Genomic DNA, 23008 nt, shown 5'->3' with positions numbered 1-23008 from the left:
TATCTAATGTATGAAGGCATTTATTTATCTTTACTATCTATACAGGAGGGAAAAACCATAAAGAGATTTAGTTCCTAGAGGGACTTGGTTCCTTGACTCTTTCCTCTGTCATTCTGTAGGACTCAGAGTAGGATCTTTTCCAGAGGAGAAATTGCAGCCAAGAGAGTACTCAAACTATGATACCTGAGGATCAGTCAAATGAACTGGGAATCTTCAGGCAAATGAAAAAAAATCAGGCAACGTGATTGTTATTTCTCAAAAAAGTGTTCTGTAGAAAAGAGATTCGATTTTGTTCTGTTTGGCCTCAGAGAATAGAATTTAGGACTAGTGAGTAGAAACTGCTGGGAGACATATTTCAGTTCTGTGTGGAGAAGAACTTTCAGACAATTGATGTTCAAAAATAGAATGGCCTGCCTGGGGATTTGTTCTGTGAAGTTTGGATTCAGTCAAAGGGCTGAACTTGAGGACCTAGAGGGCCACATGTAGCCTGGAGGCCACAGGTTCCCCACCCCTGTCTAGTGTCATCATTCAACCAAAAGTACTCTCTCCAAAGTTACCATTGGTCTCTCAGTTGCCAAACATGGTGGGCTTTTCTCAAACCTCATCATTCTTGAACCTTCTGTTGTTTTTGACATTTTCAGTCACCCTCCTCTTGATATTCTCACGTCTCTTCTCTCCTCTGACACTGCTATTATTCTGATGTAGGTCTTCATCTCCTCCCATCTGGACTATTGCAATATTTTAACCTTTACTACACTTTTGGGGAAATTGTGGAATGCTATTCTGGTGTATGTAGTCGACCTCTGCGATGGTGGGTCCACAAGAAGCACCTCCACATGGGGGCTGCTTCACCCCCACTCCCCACCAGCCTGCACTCTGGTACAGCTTAGTAATGATGGGGCTTTAGATATCCTCCAATTCTTTCTGCTGATGCTCAGATATTTCCTTCTCAGCAGTTTGGTTCTTATCCAGCTAGTTGATTATTTCATTATTTCATTTTGTCAAGGATCTTCTGTTTGTCTTTGTCACCAATTTTGCCTTGGAGTCTCATCTTCTACAGTAGCCTTCATGTTGAAAGAAGAATTCTTGGAAGACGCCTTGTCTCTCTGCTTCTTATCTTCAGCCTTGTATTTCTCAGCCTCCTGGACCATATGCTCAATGGCTTTGCTCAGATGACCTTTGCCGTTGGTGATGGTGATCTTATTCTCCTTGCTGGTGTTATTATCCACAGCAGAAACATTGAGGATGCCATTTGCGTCAATGTCAAGTGTTACTTCAATCTGAGGAACACCCCTAGGGGTGAGGGAGATTCCTGTGAGCTCAAACTTGCCAAGCAGGTTATTATCCTCTGTCACTGCTCTCTCGCCTTCATAAACCTGAATAAGCACACCAGACTGGTTGTCAGAGTAGGTGGTAAATTTGTGTCTGCTTGTTGGGTATGGTGGTATAGCATCTGATCAGAACTGTCATAACTTCACCAGCAGTTTCATTTCTAAGGGAAAGAATAGTGATGTCCAACAGTGGCAAGGACTGCACGTTCTCAGATTTATCTCCAGATAAGATGGCAGCCTGGACAGCTGTACCACAGGCAACAGTCTCATCAGGATTGACACTGTCGTTGAGCTCCTTGCCATTGAAGAAGTCCTGCAGATTTTGGGGATCTGAGTGGAACTACTGACGAAGACAGTCTCATGAATCTGTGATTTATCTAACTGGGCATCTCTTAGGACCTTTCCCCAGGGTCTAGTATGCTATGGAAGAAGTCAGCATTCCGCACTTCAAAATGGTCACAGGTGATAGAATTATAAAAATCGATACCTTCATAGAGGGCGTCAATCAGTATTGACTTGGAAGAGAGGCTGCACTTTGCACACATGCAAGCATCACACAGATGGTGGACAGCCTTATTGTTCTCACTGATTTTGATTGAACCCAGCAATGAAATGGTTGACCATGCTGTTATCAAAGTCAAAGATGCTTCCTTCAGTAGTAAGTACCACCTCCAAGGTCAAAGATTATCTTACTTCTCTCAGCACCAATCTTTTTGTCCGAGCCATAAGCAGTAGTTGGCTCATTAATGATTCAGAAGCACATTGAGACCAGTGATGATTTTTGGTGGCCCGATGTTGGGAACATTGAAGTAGACTGGTTCTATGATAACAGCATTTGTGAGAGTCTTCCCAAGGTAAGCTTCAGCAATTTCTTTCATCTCAGTCATAACTGTAGAAGATACTTCTGCTGGATAGAAACTTTTGGCCTCCCTTTTGTACTCTTCTTGGACCTTAGGCCTTCCTGTGTCGTTCACCACTGTGAAAGCCCAGTACTTCATGCCTGACTGTACAGCTACATCATCAAATCTGCAACCAATCAGATATTTGGCATCAGACTGTTCATTATACCTTTTTTCTTTGCAGTATCACTGATTAAACCTTCTGTGTAAGTGAAGTGACATAGCTTGGTTCTCTTTTCTTTGTCATTAGCAACAGTCTCTACTTTTCCTGTATTGGAAGCTCCCATATAGGAATTAACTGCTTGTCCCTTCAACATGGTTGCTTGGGCATTGGGGGGTCATAGGTAACCTCTGTGGAGCAAGAAGAGCTGCTGCTATGCTGAGTAGACATACATCATTTCTTACAGCACAGTAATTTTCCATTATATTTGTGTACCATAATTTATTTAGCCATTTCCCAGCTAATGCGCAGATAGTTTGTTTTCAGTTTTTAGCTGTCACAAAAAAGGCTGCTATTAATATTTTGGAGTATTACACGGACATTCTTGTTGATGGCTTCCTTGGGGTATAAACCCATTAGTAGATAATGGAATTCTGGTTCAAAAGATATGAACATTATTAGTCACTCTTCATAATATATTCCTGTTTCAGTCAGTCAGCTAATAAACATTTCTTAAATGCTTACTTTTTGCCAGGTACTGGGATAAGCACAAAGGATACAAAAAGAGGCATTTTTATATCAGTTTTCATATAATCATTGAATAATCCTCTGCTATTCTGATTGTTACTCCTTGGATTTTTATCTTATTCCCTAACATAATTGTTCTTAGATGTTAGAATTTTGAAATTTGACTACAGTGTTTCTTGGTGAATTAAACTTGGGGTGTTGTGTCAACTTACACTTTGCTGTCTGTTTTTAGGATTTCTGAGCAATTTGTATAATTTCTTGAGGAATAGAATCCTTTTTCTTTTTCGTAATATTTTTCTGGAAGGCTTGTAATTATTGGATTATCTCTTCATATACTGATGTCATGGAATAGCTAAATCTTTCACAGTTGATCATCCTTACAGTATTACTGTTAGTGTACAGTGTTCTCCTGGTTGTGCTTGTTTCACTTTTCATCAGTCTTCCCAGGATTTTCTGAAAGCAACTTGTTCACCATGTCTTATAGTACATAGTACTCCATCACAGTCATATACTACAATCTGTTCATCTATTTCCCAATTTAGGGGGCATCCCACTGATTTCCAGTTCCTTGCTACTACAAAAAATACTGCTATAAATATTTTTGTATATATAAGTCCTTTTCCTTTTTCTTTGATCTCTTTGGGATATAGACCTAATGGTGGTATTGCTGAGTCCAAAGGGTATGTACAGTTTTTATAGCGGTTTTGGGCATAGTTCCAAATTCTTCTGCAGAATGGTTAGACCAGTTAACAGTTCCACCAACAGTGCATAAGTGTCCCATTTTCCTTTAGCCAATCTGATAAGTGTGAGGTGGTACCCCAGAGTTGTTTTAATTTGCATTTCTCTAATCAATAGTGATTTGGAGCAACTTTTCAAATAACTGTGCTCAGATGACCTTTGCCGTTGGTGATGGTGATCTTATTCTCCTTGCCGCTGTTATTATCCACAGCAGAAACATTGAGGATGCCATTTGCGTCAATGTCAAATGTTACTTCAATCTGAGGAACACCCCTAGGGGTGAGGGAGATTCCTGTGAGCTCAAACTTGCCAAGCAGGTTATTATCCTCTGTCACTGCTCTCTCGCCTTCATAAAATAGCTTTGATTATTTTATCTGAAAACTACCTCTTCGTATCCTTTGACTATTTATCAATTGGCATATGGCTCTTATTTTTATAAACTTGATTCTGTTTCATTCCAAAAATGAGGCTTTTATCAGAGAACCTTGCTGCAAATTTTTTCCCCAGTTTCCCACTTTCTTTCTAATTTTGACTGTTTTGGTTTTGTCTGTCCAAAACCTTTTTAACTGGGGAGAGGATTCTGGGAAGATGGTGGAGTAGGTCAGAAAATTCCAAGCTCTCCAGATTTCCCCCACAAACAAGATAAAACAGTTCCTCAGGGCAAAAATAGAGCACTAAAAATAACAGTTGGGGCAAAACAGTGGTCTTCTGGGACAATTGGAGAAGATCCTAAGAAAAATCCCAGGACAGAGGTTTGGTCCCTGTGAAGAATAAATACCCCCAGGTGCCTTCTGATAAAGCAACAAGCAGCAAGCCCTGGGGCTAGCTGGATTGGGAGGTGGCCTCAGGAACTTTCACGTCCTGGACAGTGTGGGAAGCCAGGTGTCTGAGTGGAGGAAATTTTGAGGGAACCTCTGCTGATAAGGAACAATAGCTCCAGCTGGGCTGCTGAGACGCAGTCCTGTGCAAGAAGGAATGCCTCCGTGAGTGCAGAAGCAGTGGATCAGAGACACTGCTGGCTGTGGGCACTTACAGGAGGGCAGAATTCTTGGTTTAAGTTCCAAGTTAGAGGGGAGAACTGAAGGAGGATCTGAGGCCAGAAGCACCATCATCCATTCCCCAGGATTAGAGGTGATTACAAAAAATAAGCTGCTACGAATAAAAAATGAGCATGCAAAGGAGAAAGAATCCAACCATATAAAGTTATTATGGAATAGAGAAGACCAGGGTTCATCAGAGGAGGAGGATACTGAAGTAAAAAGAGCCTCTCCTCTAAAGAATAATGTCAAATGGTCACCTGTCCCAAAAAATTCATAGAAGAACTTAAAAAAGACTTTAAAAATCAAATGAGAGAGACTGAGGAAAAACTTTAAAAAAATCCAAGAAAACAATATTATGAAAAGAAACTCAAATGGAAAAGGAGATCTAGAATCATAAGAAAGAAAATGACTCCTTGAAGATTAGAATTGTACAAGGGAAAGCCAGTGAAGTTATAAGAGACCAAGAAACATTAAAATAAACATAAAAAATGAATAAATAGAAGAGAATGTGAAACATCTCATAAGAAAAACATTTGATCTAGAAAACAGATCAAGAAGAGAAAACACAAGAAGAATCAGAATACCGGAAAGCTACAATCAAAAAAAGAATCTTGATAGAATAACACAAGAAATAATTAAAAGAAAATTGTCCTGAAGCGTTAGAACAAGAGGGGAAAGTAGAAATAGAACAAATCCACTGATCATCACCTAAAAGAGATTCTACAAGGAAAACCTACAGGAATATAATAGTCAAATTCCAGAACCCCCAACTGAAGGGTAAAACATTATGAACAACAAGAAAAAAACAATTTAAATATGGTGGTACCACAATTAGAACCATACAAGACCTACTAGTGGTGACACTAAAAGACTGCAGGTCTTGGAACACTATATATCAAAGAGAAAAATAAGTGGAGTTGTGGCAGAAAATATGCCCAGTAAAGTTAAGCATAATCTTCCGTGAAAAAAAAATGGATATTTAATGAATTGTCAGACTTTCAGGATTTTGTTAGAAAAAAAAAAACTCACCTGAATTTAATAGATTTGATATATAAGGTCCAAGAGAAATATAAGATGCACATCAAAGACTAAGTACAGGGGACTCAATGAGGACAGATTGCTTCCCTTTTTTATTTTATATGAGGAAGTGCAGAACATATGTCTAAGGTTCTTATTAGTAATTGGGTGGTTTGTAAGAAAGATTGGGGTAGACCTGAGTCTGAAACGATTTTGAAAGGTAAAGCCATTTAGGAACAGGTAAAAAGAGTAGTTATTTTGTACAAATAAGGTCCAAGAGGAAGAATTGACACAGGGAAATTAGATGGAAAAGGAGGGCTGGTAGTTCTGAAACCCTACTTTCATTGGGTATGGATTTAAGAGGGTAGAAGGGTATAAAAGTCTTCTAAATTCAGAAAGAAATAAAAGGCTAAGGGGTTGGGGGGAGATAAAGGAGGGATTTCTGGAGGGGAGAGTGAGGGATTAAGAGGGGGTAATAGAAGGGTGTTTGGATTAATGGGAATGGGACGACAAGGGAGGGGTCCTTGGTGAGGGGTAGGTAGGTTAAGTAATAGGAGGGCAAGGTAGCAGATAGAAGTAAAGTAGAGGAGTCAGAAGAGATAGAAAATAAGAGATACACACAAACATAAAGTAAAGATCAGGAGTAGAATTTATTAGGAAAAAAAGCAGCCGTAGTAATCATGATTTCAGACAAAGTTAAAATAGATTTAACCATAAGAGAAAAATAGGTAAACTACATCATATGTCAGCCATATTAATCAATGTCGTTTTAGACTACTTAAAATAGCTAGACAGTATAATGATGGAATATTGCTATGGTGTAGGAAATAATGAGTTGGTAGAATTAAAAAATATGGAAAGACTTGGACTTATGAAGGAAGAGGTTATCCACCCTCAGAGAAACAGGACAAAGAAGTGCATAGTACAGTCTTGCATAGATGCATATGAATGATTATAGATGTCTGAGTAAATATAAATGTGTGTGTGTGTGTGTGTGTCTATCCAAGCTTTATTGTACTTCCTTGGGGAGGGGGGTGGAGGAAGAAGGGGCAAGAAAAGAATAAAGTAAAAAGTGCAGCAGAAAATAAAGGAAAAGTTATAGGGAAGCAAAGACAAGATGAACAGCTCTGAACAGTATTTATTATATAAGCTTTCTTGAAATTGAAATTTATTGCTGTATATTTTGAATCCTTTCTTAAATTCTGCTGTGCACATCACAATGCTTTTTTTGTCTTTTCTTATTTTGTATTTAAGTTTTAATATTTAAGTTTATAATATTTTTCTTATTGTGTATTTAAGTTTTTCTTTTTAAGTTCAAAATAAATTAATTAAAAAACCTTTTTAATTTAATGTAAAGTTATCTATTTTACCTTTTGTGATCCTCTCTATCTCTTGTTGAGTCATAAATTCTTCCCTTATCCACTGATCTGACGGGTGAAATTTTCTATGTTTCACTAATTTACTTATGATGCCACTCTTCATGTCTAAATTGTGTACCTATTTTGACCTTACTGTGGTATAATGTGTGAGATGTTGGTTTATACCTAGCTTCTGCTTAACTGCTTTCAAGTTTTCCCTGCAGTTTTTCTCATATAGTTAGTTCTTGCCCCAAAACTTTGAATCTTTGGGTTTACCAAACACTAGATTACTATGTTCATTTACTACTTTGTGTTATATTCCTAATTATTTCATGATCCACCACTGTATTTCTTAGCCAGTACCAGTTTGTTTTGATGATTACCATTTTGTAATATAGTTTGAAATATGGTTACTGCTAGGTCATCTTCCTTCACATTTTTTTTCATTGATTCCCTTGATATCCTTGACCTTTTGTTCTTCCAGATGAATTTTGTTGTGATTTTTCTCTAGCCCCATAAAATAATTCTTTGGTAGTTTTATTGGTATGGCACTGAATAAATAAATACATTTTGGTAAAATTGACATTTTTATTATATTGACTTGGTCTGCCCATGAGCAATTAATATTTCTCCAGTTATTTAGATGTCTTGATTTTTGAGAAAAGTGTTTTGTAATTGTGTTCATATAATCTCTGGGTTTGTCTTAGTATTTTATTGTCTATTGTTGTTGTTCATTCATTTGAATAGTGTCCAAATTTTTGTGACTCCATTTTGGGTTTTCTTGGCAAAGATACTAGAGTGGTTTACCATTTCCTTCTCTAGCTCATTTTACAGATGAGGAAACTGAGGTAAACAGGGTTAAGTGACTTGCCTGGGGTCACACAGCCAGTGTCTGAGGACAGATTTGAACTTCAGAAGAGTAGTCTTTCCTACTTCAGGCCTAGCACTCTATCTACTGTGCCACCTCTGCAGTTATTTTAAATGGAATTTCTCTATCTCTTCCTGCCACATTTTATTGATACTATATGGAAGTGCTGTTGATTTTATATCCTGCAACTTTGCTAAAGTTGTTAATGGTTTTAACAACTCCTTGTAATGGTTTTTAAGAGGATTTTGTTTTCTTCTTAGTTTGCTACAGAAGATGTTAGAGCGGGCAGTTGCTGAAAACAGAGAAGCAAAAACTAATCCAGCAACTGCAGAAAATGCCTTCCGACTTCTGCTCATTATACAGGATTTTCTGCAGACAGAGGGACTACTTAACTCAAATCTGTGGACTGAAAAGGTATAGTAATATATCTTGAAATTATTTACTTAGAGACGTTAGCCAAGCTTTTTTAATAATGTGGAAAGGTTATCATTTTTTAAACAGATGAGAGATACATCAGGGAAAGTGATATAAAGCAGACTCTTAATTTTCGTTATTTTACTAATGGGATTTTTCCTTTGGGCATTGATTATAAACTGTTTTTGTTTTAATTTAACTTAATTTAAAAATTTTTTAACATTCACTTTTAAAATTTTGAGTTCCAAATTCTCCTAATCTCTCCAGCCTCTCCCCTAGCCATTGAGAAGGCAAGCGATATGGTACGCTTTAAACATATGGAGTCATACAAAACACATTTCCTCATTGCCCATGCTGCACAAACAGTAACAAAACACAAGAAAATAAAGTAAAAAAATATGCTTCAATTTCAGAGTTAATAATTTTTCTCTCTAGAGGTAGATAGCATTTTTCATTATGAATGTTTTAGAATTGTCTTGGATCATTGTATTGATTGTAGAGCCAAGTCTTTCAAAGTTGATCATTCTTCCAATATTGCTGTTACCGTATACAGTATTCTCCTGGTTCTGCTCACTTCACCTTATCCTCAATTCATTTAAGTCTTCCCGATTTATTCTGAAGCCAACCCTTCATCATTTCTTATAGCATAATAGTACTCCATTACAATTATATCCCGCAATTTGTTCAGCCATTCCCCTGCTGATGGGCATCTTCTCAATTTCCAATTATTTTCCACCACAAAATGAACTGCTATAAGTATTTTTTTTGTATTTTTTTGTATTTCCTTCCCCATTGACTCTAAACTTTTGACTAGGTTTCTGGTATTTGTACTAAGTACTAGTTTTTTGGGGGCAATTATTTTCAGGAAAATGACGATAACTTTTTCTTTTTCTATTTTTTATATTAGCTTTTAGAAGACATGATGCCTCTCTTTGATAGCCTAGCTGTCTGGTACTCCGATAGCCCAGAGTGGGTGAAACTTTCTCAGATTCAAATCCACTTACTTCTGGGATTTATTGGGACAGATAACTTGCAGGTTTGTAATTCTTAAAGCATTAAAGCTTGGAAAATTCAAAGGCAAGTGTAAGAATTCAGCTCTTTGGACTAACACCTTGGTTTTCACAGTTTATTGCAACCAAATGATTATAAATAGCATGTGAAGAAGATGCTCTATAGGTTTTATAGGGCATTTAATCCTGTTCACATCTTTTTAGTTAGGCATTACATCTTATGGGAAAGGAATTTTTGACTAATTTTTTTTCCGTTCTGATTTTTCCTTTTCAACCACTAATTTTCAGTATCCAGTTCCTGGAAATCCTTATTTTTTTTTAGCTTAAATGTCTTTATAAAGTCATCAGTGAATAATGATTATGAAACCCCCTCATTTTACCTCTAAAATTTCTTTATTTTTATATGATTGGTACAAGAAGACTAAAATTCACCTTTGTGTTTTAAAAGAGTAGAACCCACTCTACTAGAATATTTTATTTCTAGGATTCTAGTACGGGGTGACAGACTAAATATATATGTAAAATGTGACACATTTTTGGACAAGGCCAATGTGAGGACTTGTTTTACTTGATTATGCATATTTGTTACAATGGTTTTGTTTTTTCTGTTTGGAAGGTTTGGTATAAAAGCTTAATTAAAAATTTAATTGAAAGAAGTTACTTGATTGTTTCAAGTTAATTGAAAAAAGAAAGCAACCCAAAACTTAATTTTAAAATATTCTAATAATATTCTGGAAAAGGTTCTTTTCTTTTGCCTCTATACAAAATGGAAAGTTTTACAAATTAAGCTAGTAATATATATGTAATATGGGTCTGGCTAGGAAATTTGAAAATGTCGATAACCATAACACAATACAGCTAAAATATCTGGCTTATTTGTCATGCATTTGAATCCATCCAATATGGAACCCCATGGGTTAATGTTTGTACTCTTCTGGCTTATGGATCTCCTCAGAGATTTGCTGATTAATCTTACAAAAACTAAAAAATCCTGGACTCTAAAAGCCTATGGAGCCCTTTTTGGCTTAGAGTTGAGATTTCTTCTTCTTTTTTCTTTTTTTTTTTATTACAACAAATATATAATAAGAAAAGAAGCACATTATAAATTTAAATATTAAAACAAATATAAAATAAGAAAGGAAAGAAAAAGTATGTTGCATATAGCAGAATGTAAGAAGATTCAAAATGTACAGCAATAAATTTCCATTTCAAGAAAGCCTATGTATTAAATACTATGCATTGTGTTGAGAGCTGTCCATCTTTTCTTTGCTTTTTTGTAGGTTATCTGTTGTTCTCTGCTGTATCATTTTTACTTTGTTCTTTTTTCTTCCTTTCTCTCCTTTCTCCCTCCCACCCCCAGGCTACATTTAATCGTGGTTATATTTATATATAGATATCTACATACACACATACATATATACATATATATAAACATATGCTTTCCCTAACAGAGTAGAGATTTCTTTGCTGGAACACCATAAGTAGTTTTAGAAAATGATCCCTAATTTAGATTTTTCTTTTTCACAAAACAAACTCTGAGATATTTTAGACCAAAAATACTTTGAGGCTACTTTGTTTCACTTCCAGACTTGGAACAACTGTTTGATTGGCTTGTTTGATTCAGTGCTTTTATCTTTCTGTGATATCATTCCTAGATGCCTGTCAAGGAACTTACCATGATAAAAAACTTGTTATAAAATTAATTGAAATGTTCATGGATCAAGAGGTAAAATCCTAGTATAGTTTTGTCCTCTTAGAAATAGTCAATTGAAGACATTCATAGGTGTTTACCAATGGAGTGTTTCTTTTTAGTAAGTATAAGTTTTATAGCCTTATCTATTTTTCTTTGCATTATCTATTAGGTTTGTGCCATGGCATCAGCCAAGCTGAATACACTTCTTCAGACCAAAGTGATTGAAAACCAAGCTGAAGCATGTTACCTGTTAGGGAAATTGGAACCTATCCTGAGCCAGTCTATCAAGGAACAGACAGAAACCTACTCATTTCTGATTCCCCTTTTTCGTACTTTGGTGTCTAAAATTTATGAGCTGCTCTTTATGAATTTGCACCTTCCCTCATTACCTACTGCCAATGGCAGCCCCTCATTTTTTGAGGATTTTCAAGAATACTGCAATTCAAATGAGTGGAAAATTTACATTGAGAAATATGTAAGTTTTTAAACTTTTCCATGGAAATTTAAAAAATTAAATTACTGTTGTGTTAATAGTGTATTTCAAAGTTGGGGTTATTGTTGTCTTTTGCTCAAGATCATGCCATATATGAAGCAGTATGAAGTTCAGACATTTGGTGATGGCTGTGAGTCTATGGCACTTTATTGGAAGGACTGTTATGAAGCCTTAATGGTCAACATGCATAAACGAGACAGAGAAGGAGGAGAAAGCAAACTCAAATTTCAGGTGACAATTGCTAGATATTTTTAAATACTGAAAATATCCATACTGAGTACAAACAATGTACAAAAGAAACGTGTTTGAGGAGCAGCCAGTACCCCTATCTTCACTGTGCATAGAGTAAGTAATGTTCAGTAAAGCTGTACAGCCTTAGTTTTTGCATCTGTAAAATGAGGGGGGAGAGCAAGTGGCCCCTTTGGTTCCTTCAAGCTCTAAATCAGTGTTCCTTTGATCCTAGAGGCCAGAGGCATATAGACTGTACAGAAGAAGTATAGAAGAGAGGTAGGAAGTTCAAGCCACAGTGAGCACCAAAATAACAGTCCCCAAAATGTGATTGATACTGTTTTAGCAGATGGGAAATGACTTATTAATGTGAATCATTTCTGTATCACCTGTCTTATGTAAGTCAGACTACCACCTGTTTATTAGAACAAAGATGAAAATTAGTTCCAAATTACAAGAATTGGTAAAAATGAGAAGCTGCTGCGTGTGGTTTAGGGCATCCTGACTTGTGTCATGCCATGACAAAGGGCAGGCTAGTCCTTGGCACCGTCAAATCTTTCTGCTTCAGAAATTGGTATTATTTCATCAGTAGAAATGACATGAAAGAAGAGGCATTACCATCTGCTTTGCCACTCTACGCAGAGGACAGTGGGGCCTTCCCATCTAACTTGAAGCTGAAACCTTTCACATGTGTCATCTTCTACATTAGAGTGTGAGCTCCTTGAGAGCAGTAAGCCAGTGTTATAATGTGACACTGAACACTAAAGGTGAATTGCAAAATTATGTTTAAATGGCGTTTTTTACTTCAGGATTCTTTTGTGGAACCATTTAAGAGAAAGGCACGTCAAGAGAACTTACGGTATAACAGTATGCTTAAACAACTTAACAGCCAACAGTTAGCTACTTTGAGACAGTGGAAGGCAATCCAGCTTTATCTGACATGTGAAAGAGGTCCTTGGGCTGAAAGGTAGGCATAAATCATTTACCTTTTTTATTTTAGAGTAGTGCTCCTCCACACATTTATCTAGTTAGAGCCTGAAAGAAGGGTTAGGTCTAGTCCATCATGAGTTGTTTCATTGCTTTGTTTTCTCTTTGTGAACCAGAGACCTTGAAATTGTAAGGGGGATGTGTGTGTGTGTGTGTGTGTGTGTGTGTGTGTGTAACTAAAATGTTCCTTTTTTGTTGTTCAGTTGTTTTTATTCTGTGTTTGATTCTTTGTGACCTCATTTGGGGTGTTTGCTGTTTCCTTTTCCAGTTCATTTTACCAATGAGGAAACTGAGGCAAACAAAGTTTGCTTACCAGTTTACCATAGCTAGTAAGTGTCCGAGGCCCAGTTTGAGCTCAGGAAGATGAGTCTTCCTAACTCCAAGCCTGGTACTATATCTACTGTGCCACCTAGCTGCCCAAAATATTCCCTAAGATCCTTCCTAATTCTGACTTCCTATCTTCCATAATACAGACTGATTTATAGACCTTGGACCCTTAAAATTATATCTGCTGTGTGAAGTAAGAAAGAAGTCTAGAGTACTTAGCCTAGTGCTTCTGTGGATAGGCTTTGGGTCAGAGGCATCATATATGTCTTAGATGAGAGAGACAAGGAAATGGTCAGATCAGAGACTGTGAACTTCAGTACAAACAGCTGTTTAAAATGGTAAGATATAGAGGAGAATCCTCCCTCTTGTTTCTCTCCAGAATAGCAATTCTCCCTACTAGGTGTCTTATCCCAAATTTTCAGAAACATTGTCCTAACATTCTTTTGTACCTTATAATGATCAGCCTATTCTTATTAATTACCCATTTCCTTCCATTCAAATTTCATTGATTAGTTATTTTATATTTGTAAGAAAACTATTCAAAGTTCTAATTTTAATTATTGTGATTGAAATATTGTTGTAGTTTGAAAAAGTGTCTCCCAGTAAATAGTTATTTGTTAATGGTATTATATACCTAAAGGGACAGCTAGGTGATGCAGTGGTTACAGTGCCAGTCTTGGAGTCAGGAACACCTGAGTTCAAATTCAGCCTCAGTCACTTACTAGCTGTGTGACCTTGGGAAGTCACTGAACCCTGTTTGCTTCAGTTTCCTCATCTGTAAAATGAGCTGGAGAAATGGAGAAACTACTCCTGTATCTTTGCCAGGAAAACCCCATATGGCTTGGACCCAACCATAAAACAACTGACCACCACCACCAATTGCATATTTAAAACAGCTAAGCTCAGAGAGAGTCTGTTTTCTCGACTCGAGGATGCTTCTAGTTTAGGATCCTTAAATTCTTTCTTTTTCCACAGTTCCTTGACTCAGTATAGCCATTTTCAACATATGCTGACAAATTGCTAGATTTACTGGATCTCTATTTTGACATGATGTTCTCCTGGTCCTTGGCACATTCTAGTTTCTTTCTGGAAGTACTATTTTCAGATAGTGATGCTACATTATTACTTGTTAGTAATACTTAAAAGATGAATGTTTTAGTTTTTCAGTGCTTGATCATTACCAAATACAGTTCTACAGTTTTCAACTAAATTTTCTTCAGGTAGAATCCTCTGTATTGTCATACCAATTTTTGATTTTCTTAGGAAACAGAATATTATTCACTGGAAACTTGCTAATGTGGAAAACTATTCTCGAATGAAGCTTAAATTGGTACAGAATTATAATTTCAACTCTCATGAGGAAGCCAGTGCTTTGAGGGACAATTTAGGTAAGTTCCAAAGTCTCTCTTAACTTTTGTGTTGTTATCATTCATTTTGTTTAGGAACTGATAAGCTATTAACTGGTTTTCTTAGTGATAGTTAAATACTTTATTTCAGTAACATGCATTTTTAAAGTGAGTTTACTTTTCTATTCAAATGACTCTCAAACTTAAATGTAGCCATAAACTTTACCTTTAATTCTAATCCTTCATCTCTAATTGCCTGCTAGACGTCACCACCTGGATGTTCCACAGGCACCTCATACTTTTCATTACCAAAATTGTACGTCCATAATTACAGAATCATAGCTTCTCTAGGTCCATTTGACTCTGTGTTGATCAAACCTTTGCTTGAAGACCTCTACTAAGAAGAAACTAACTGCTTTCCAGAGCAGTTCATTTGACTTTGACATAGTCCCCAGTTCAGTCATCAAATTTTGACTTAGGACTTTAATAGTCAGCCTTACTTAGGATAATGAGGAAATGACATACTCTCTCTAAATTGGTTTTAAAATAACTCATTCTGCGTCTTTCCCTCTGATTGACCACTAACCTCTAGAATTTACAGAGGAGATGTATGCCCACATTTGAAGGTGAACAAAAATCCCCAATAACATTCTTGAGAAGTGGAGGGCATTTAAGTGACACACTGGATAGAGTACTGGACCTGGAATCAGGAAAACATGAATTCTAATCTGACCTGAGATACTTGCTAGCTGTGTGACTCTGGGCAAGTCATTTAACCTCTGTTTGCCTCAGTTTCTTCATTTGTAAAACAGAGATAAAAATAATACCCACCTCCCAAGGTTGTAAAAATCAAACGAGATTATTGTACAGCACTTAGCATGGTGCCTGGCACATAGTAAGTGCTACATTAATGTTAGTTTTCATCATCATCATCATCATTATCATTACTATTATTAGCCCTTGCCTGAGGACCTAGTAGAAAACAACCTACTATCTCCTGAAGTCCCCTTCTATTTTGTAATAGTTATAATTGTTAGCAGATTTTTGGTTTCTTCTTGACATAGAACCTAGATTCTCCTCTCTCAAACTTTTACCCATTTCCCCAAGTTATGTCCTTTAGGGAAAAGGCTAATTCTCAGCCTTTTAATTACTTTAAAAAAAAATTATTGTCTTCCCAAAGTATTCTCTTCTCCAGGCAAACCTTCCCAAATTCATTCAGCCAGTCTTCATGTGGCCTGATCTTTAGAGCTTTTGCCATGCTAGTTGCTTTTCTTTTGAGACTATCAATGGCTCTCTTAAAATGTGGTACCCAGACATGAAAACAGTATGCTAAATGTATATTAATCCCGGGGATAATTCAGAAGTACGACCTCCCTAGTTGTTAATACCCTTTCATGATGCCCCTTATGATCATGTTAGCTTTTTGGGCTGTCATAATCACATTGTTGACTTGCTGAGCTTGTAATCCAATAAAGTCCATAGATCTTTTCCAGATAAGATGCTAGGCATGACTAGCACTTGTACCGGTAAAACTGATTTTTAAAAAATCCAAGTGTAAGACTTCACATTTATTTCTGTTAAATTCCTTTGTATTTGAGTCAGCACAATATTTTAGCTAGTCAATGTTTTTGGCATATTGAATGATTGTCATCTATTGTCTTCCCTCCTAAATCTATCTTTCCTTTTAGTTTTCCTATTTATGTTTATGGCACCTCCATTTTCCTAGCCTCAAGCTCTAACTCTTTGTCATCTTTGACTCTTCCCTTTCCTCAATCCCCTTCACTACCACCTCCATATTTAGCCCCACCATTCAATCTGTTTCCAGGTCCTGCCTCTTCTACCACAGTATTGCATATGTTTGGTTCCCTCCATTCACACTACCATCACCAGGTTCTTTGTTGCTCTTCAGGAATTTTATAATGTTCTGCCAACTTTTTACTGGCATTTCCTAGCTGCCGTTCTCACCTTTTTTAAATTAATTCTTCTTTACACTTCTTCCTGGATAATCTTCCTAAAGCCACAGATCTAAGTTACTAGCCTAGCCTATGAAAAATCCTTAAGTTGGCTCCCTTCTTATCTCTGACATACAGAATCTTTATCTTCCTTCAAGCTTCAGTTCATATACCTTCTCCGTGAAGCCTTCTCTGATTCTCTTAGTTCCTTTCCCAAATTTTCCTAGATCTCTGCTTTATTCCCATATCTTTGTCTTATATAGTATGTACATGTTGATCTTTGGGTATTCTACCACCCTAAGTAGAGTGTAAACTTCTTGAAGGCAGAGTTTAGGATAAACTTTTTATCACCAAGTCATAATGTCTTAAACATTAAGTAGATATTTAATAAATGTTTATTGAGTTGAATTTAATTGTAAGAAAATAATTTTTTTAAAACCAACATTAGACTTAATCTACTGTGACAGTAGAGTTGTGAAATTAAACTTCTCTTCTCCCTTAACTTTTGTTTTCTGAACCTGGAACTAATAAGAGTTACTCATATTGAACAATTTAAAAACATCTGTTCCCTTAGCAGACATCTCAAACTTTTCTTTTAAAGCCTGTCTTCTGTTATAGAACTCTTTACAGCTTAACTCAGTCTTCTAAAAGGAATTGGGGTCTATTCAATTTGCATGTTCCTGACCCTTCTGCTCCTCACTCTCTTTTTCTAAACCTTCCCTTTCTGGAGACGCTTCTGTGGATTTCTCAGAATGATGGCTGTATAGGATGTAGCTTGCAGCTGTTGTACCGCTAAGGTGTCAGATGGTCATCCTTGCAGCAGGAATCCATGCTGAGCCACATGGCCTTGCAGAAGAATTCCTAAGTCCTTGGGTTCTGTGTCTGCAAATTTAGGGCAGGTTGTTTTTGAAATGTTATTTTTTTGTAAAAGATTTCCATTGCGGGGGTGGGGGGGGAGCTCAGTTCATATGAATTCTAGATAAAATTAAACTTGAGAGACAGTGTCTGCTATATAGGAGCTTATGTTTTACATAATCACGACACTTGGGAAGTATTTTTTTTTCTGGTTTTAAAGGTAACATTCTTTCTAAAATAGACCAACAGTAGCAGCATTCATTAAATGCCTACATAGAGACTGCATGGCACTGGGCCACATTCCACCTCTGATGTATACTTGCTGTGTGATCTTAGGTCACTTTCCCTTTCAGTGCTCATCTAGGCAGCTCTCTACCATTCTGAGGTATAGGGAAGGTGGGGATCTGCATTGCCAAAGTTCCCTTTACCCACGAAATCATAGGTCCAATTCCCATCTCTGTAAAAGGCACTGTGCCAGGTATGGGGAATGAATAGATGAAAACAAAGCTTAAAATGATCTTCAAGATATGGTCCTTCATTTGGAGATGTCCTCTAAGAGTGAACGGCAACTTGCAGCTATCCCTGGGAACCTGCCCCCCCACCCAAAAGGATTTCCTAGACTGATGGTGCCATCTGGTGGCAAGTGTGTGGGAATGGCGTCCCTGGACGGCTCAATCAGTGCTGTCTCAGGCAATTTTTCTCATAGGTACAGCATGCATTCTTTTGATCTCACTTCTTCCTTCTTTTCCCATCTTTTACCTTGGTAATCCCAGGTGAATTTCCCCTCCTTTTTTTTTTTAAATTGTGTCTTGCTCTTGTTCTCCAACTTCTTCTCTTCTTTTCATTTGTAAATCAAAAGAGAATTCTAATTATGATGACTAAGATGAAGATTAATTCTAGATAAATACCCATACAGAAAAGTAATGCCTTGAGATTTAAATTACTCTCAAACAGAAGCAGCTTCATTAACCTCCAGAGATTTTGAAAGAATCCAGAATTGTCCACAAAAGTCTCTACTTTTTTCATCCTTAAGCCACCTTTTCACCAGATTACAGTATTTAATATTAAAAAATTTCTTTTTTCAGTTTTGGTTCTTAATTGTCAGTAACATTGCAACATTTTTGCTTTCTGCCATTTTCATTCCTAATGTATAATATTTCATTTAAATTATATAGGCTTAATTTCCATTTTAATAATAGAATATGTACTTTCCGCTGGAGAAGGAAATGGCAAACCACTCCAGTATCTTTGCCTAGAGAACCCCAAGGACTATATGGTCCATGGGGTCACAAAGAGTTAGGACTGAGTGATGCAACAATAGCATTCATTATCTTAGTATCCTAAGCACTTTAGCACATTTATGCATCTTAGGTGCATGACAAATACTTTTTGGATTGAATTAGAATGGATTAGATGGACTTGAATGTTTACACCACCGTGTGGACTGTGCAGATGTTACCCACAGAGACCAAAATGATTGATCTCACTTAGGTTAAATGACTTCCGGTATTACCCAACCAGTGAGTGTTAGAGCCAGAATTCAAAGCTAGCATTTTTTACTCTTTCTAGCCTCCTTTCCCTTAGATCATATGGACTAATATCACCACTATTACTATTTCTGTGAAATTAGGCAAGTATCTGCCAGTAAATAGTTTTCTATGAGAAAAGTAATTTAAGTTCTCTAATTTTTTAACTACTTTGATAAAATGAACAGATTACACTAAACGCTCTCTAAGGTCTATTTCAGTTCTAAAATCCTGTGATTTCCATGTATTGTTTCTAGAGAAAAGTTCTTTCCCCCTTTTCTTCCACCTTTTCTCAGCTTTTCTTCCCATTAGTTGTAAGCTCCATGAAGGCAAGGACTGTCTTTTTCATATTTGTGTACCAAGCACTTACTTAGCACAGTGTCTGATACATAGTATGTGCTTAATAAATATTTTTTATCTGACACATTTTCAGTTATTGTTGACTGAAAAGTGTAGAGAATGCAAGATATCACTGTGCTCAATTTTAACTTAAAAAATATTGATTCATTAGAGTAAAATCCTCCCTTAAAAGCTCTCTTTTAATAAAATCTCTTCCATGAATATTGTACAAGATTCTGTGAAAGATGTAGCTCTTTTTAGCATACATTGAGACATAAAATGCAGATATGTGCTTGATTAAGATGTTTGCTATTATCATGGAGGATGTTCAGTGTGGAGCCAAATCAAAGAGATTAGATTATGATTATGACTATAGAATATGAAGCCCTCCAGATGCTCTTCTTTATGGATGATACTATGCTGATTTCATGAAGCCTCAGAATATTAGAGAACCTCCTAAATGAAATCCATAGCCATTGAAAAAGAATTGGCATAGCTATCCAGTCACCAATAAGTTTTTAAGCACTGGCTTGCTGTGTACTAAACTAGACACTGTGCTAGTACTGAGGATACAAAGAAATACAAAAATATAGTTCCAGCCCTCAAGGAGATTGCATTCTGATGGAAGAGGCAAGGTATAAAAAAAAATTGTACCTATGAGATATACATAGAGTACATAGAAAATTAATCTCAAAGGGAAGGTATTGCAAGTAGGAAAGGACCAGAAAAAGCCTCCTGCAGAAGGTTGGATTTGAACTGAGTCTTAAAGACAGCCAGGAGGCAGAGGTGAGGAAAGATAGTGTTTCAGACATGGGGGATAACAACTGAAAAGGCCCGGAGCTGAGAAATGGAATATCATGTATGAGGAATAGCATGAAGGCCAGTGTTTCTGGTGTATAGAGTACATCCAAGGAAGTCAGGAGTAAAAAGACCAGAAAGGTAGGAAGGGAACAGATTGTAAAGGGCTTTAACATTGGAAAAACCAAATGTGGATGAGGAATGCCGTTTGTCCAGAGACTATGATGTATGATTGGATGGATGACCCGTGTAGTTGGTTCATCAATACATTTATTTTCCGAGCACTGCATGTGGACAATGACCTGGACCCAGAATTATAGAAAAAAGATGATTGCTTTGGAGAAAGTGTATAGTGCATTTAATGATTCCAGACTTCTCCCTAAGAATGTCACTATTCACCTAGTGATGCTATATGACTGAAATCATGGAATACTAGTCTTCAAAAAATTAAGTTGCTTGTTACCCAAAGGGTGATGGAGAGACACATAATGGGCAATATATGACCTACCAAAATTGGACAATAAAACACAGTTTAAAGGATATCACTCTCTCTCTCTCTCTATGTCTCTGTCTTCTGTTTCTGTATCTCTGTGTCCCTCTTGGTGTCCCTGTCTATCTTGTCTGTCTCTATGTTGTTTGCTCAGTGAGCTTTATTAGTATCCACAATATCACCAGAACTAAAGGAAGGCCTCTGCATGTTGGGTAGTTACTCCATAAAAGATATAGGAGTACATGGACAAGAATCACAGGATGAGAAGGCACAAATGGATTGTAAACTTTTATCATTAGAAGAAGTACCCACATCAATGAGATCACAAATCCATTGAAGTATATCCTCAGGGCAGGTGTGAACAGATATACACACACACAGCTCACTACTGTATTAAATTGGTGCTTTTCATCAGCCTGAGTCATGGTCTAGAACATTTCTAGCATAGAATGGTGAACAAAAAGATACTTAGCAGAGTGATGGCCTAGAGCAGCTAGACATTCAAACTTCTTTGGTGTTGGGTTGTTTAAAATAGATTTTTATTGATATTTTTATATCACTAGAATTTCTCACAGTATTCTTCTAGTCTTCTTTCTCAGAAAGTCATATGACAAAGAAAAAAGAGTAGGAAGAGAAAAATACAGTGTTATTTTGTTTTATTTAGCTTGACTTACCATGATCATTTATTCAAATGTAAATACAAACATTCCTCTCACTGCCCAAGGTGAAAGCATCCATTTTGGATTAGCCATATTAACATTCTTTTCATTTAGTTCAGATAATCCATGATAGTTCTTTTTTTTAATTAATTATTTTTTAGTTTTCAACATTCACTTCCATAAGATTTTGAGTTCTAAATTTTCTCCTCCTCACTTCCCTCCCCTCTCCCCAAGATGGCATGCCATATGATACAGGGTCTAAGCATATTATTATACATATTTTCATGGTAGTCAGGTTATAAAGGAGAATTAGAACCAATGGGAGGAACCACAAGAAAGAAAAAACAAACAACAAAGAAAAGAGAGCAAATAGTTGCTTCTATCTGCATTCAGACTCCATAGTTCTTTTCTGTCTGTGGATAGCATTTTCCATCATGAGTGTTTTGCTAAGAAGAGCTAAGTCTGTCAAAGTTAGTCATTGCACAATGTTGCTGTATGATAGTCTTACTTTACTTCTTTATGCTAGTGTCAAATGATGCTGGGCTTTTGAAGTCTGTGCTAGCAAAACACATACCCAGGCCATTCTCCTAAGCTGGAAAAGCTCAGCATGGGCTTCTGGCAGTAGGTTATTCCTGCTTTCCAAGGTCCAGCTTAGCTAATTATGAATATAGAGTGGCTCATCACCTGATTCTTGGCCAGGAGATAATGAATTGTTTGTCCCTGGTGACCCGTGAAACAAAAATAACAAAAAAATCTTCATTTCCATAGTAATATTTGCCAGAGTTGAGGAAAAGGGTGAGAGTTCAAATATTCATAATTTTTACACCTATAACCATCATTTGAACTGTTAGTACTTAACTGAGATCTTTGTCTAATGATATTCAACTTAATGTACTGTGGAAGTAACCAAACCACATTACTTTTGGTATTTTCACTATAAACAAGAAGAATAGATAGCCTGCAATATTCCTGCAAAATGTTTAAAAAAAGAAAAACCAAAGAAAGGCCTGCTGTAAATGGATTAGGTCCTTGGTGTAGTATTTGGGGAAGAAATAGGGACAAGAATTGTACAGGATGAGAAGGCATGAGTCAGATTGATGACAGATTTATTAAACAAAGTAGGTTAACCATATGATGCTTTGTCTATGAGATGTAGTAATTTATTGCCTATATATTAGTTTTGTATTAGTATTGTATATATTATATATGTTAGTCTTCTATATACTGTATGTCCAGAAATAGAGACCTCAAATACAGCAATAGTGCGCAGCTAGGTGGCTTAGCAGAGTGCCAGGCCTGTAGTCCTGAGTTCAAATTTGGCCTTAGACACTTACTAGCTGTGACCTTGTGTAACCCTGTTTGCCTCAGTTTCCTCATCTGTAAAATGAGCCAGAGGAGGAAATGGCAAACCACCCTAGTAACTTTGCCAAGAAAACCCCACATAGGGTCATGGACAGTTGGACTTGACTGAAATGACCCAACAACAAAAACAGCAATGGTAAAAACCTCAAATAGAAACAGATCCTTGTAGGCCATATGTTGACTTAGAAAACATTACCTATGTTGTATTATATTTTTATGTGTTAAATATTTCCCAGTGATATCTGGTTAGCCTGCACTCAGGAGTTTGACACCTTTACAGTAACTTACAGGGCTGTTATTTTCACATGATGTCCCTTTGTAGTATAGCTTTCTGAAGAGTGCTCTCTCGTCACCACAGTCAAAGGAAATCACCCCAGATGTTAATCTTTGAGATGCTTTGGTACCAAATAAAGGGAATCTAAAAGATAAGCATACAGCTGATTTAAAGAGAGTACTTAGATTATTTTTGGATCAGAGCAATATCACCATTTAAATATCCATGCTTGTTACTACATGTCTGTTGTAATTTAAGTTTATGAAGCATTTGGAAAAAAGTATTTTTCCTAATTAGTTACTGCATTTCTGCTTTC

General features: G+C 36.6%; 1 protein-coding gene across 2 annotated transcripts in view; it reads left to right on the top strand.

The window, feature by feature from the left end:
- Window positions 1–23008, top strand: part of NBEAL1 (neurobeachin like 1) — a 145382-nt gene that overhangs the window by 71123 nt on the left and 51251 nt on the right. For both annotated transcript variants that reach the window (XM_036754372.1, XM_036754371.1), the window contains 6 exons: window positions 8200–8353; window positions 9261–9389; window positions 11226–11531; window positions 11631–11780; window positions 12587–12744; window positions 14355–14479. In XM_036754372.1, coding sequence (XP_036610267.1) covers window positions 8200–8353; window positions 9261–9389; window positions 11226–11531; window positions 11631–11780; window positions 12587–12744; window positions 14355–14479 — 1022 coding nt within the window. The remainder of the gene's footprint in view (window positions 1–8199; window positions 8354–9260; window positions 9390–11225; window positions 11532–11630; window positions 11781–12586; window positions 12745–14354; window positions 14480–23008) is intronic.

The sequence above is a fragment of the Trichosurus vulpecula genome, chromosome 4 (genome assembly GCF_011100635.1).
Source record: "Trichosurus vulpecula isolate mTriVul1 chromosome 4, mTriVul1.pri, whole genome shotgun sequence".
Lineage (NCBI taxonomy): Eukaryota > Metazoa > Chordata > Mammalia > Diprotodontia > Phalangeridae > Trichosurus > Trichosurus vulpecula.
Note: the sequence above shows the minus strand (reverse complement) of the source record. Positions and strands in the feature narration are given on the sequence as shown.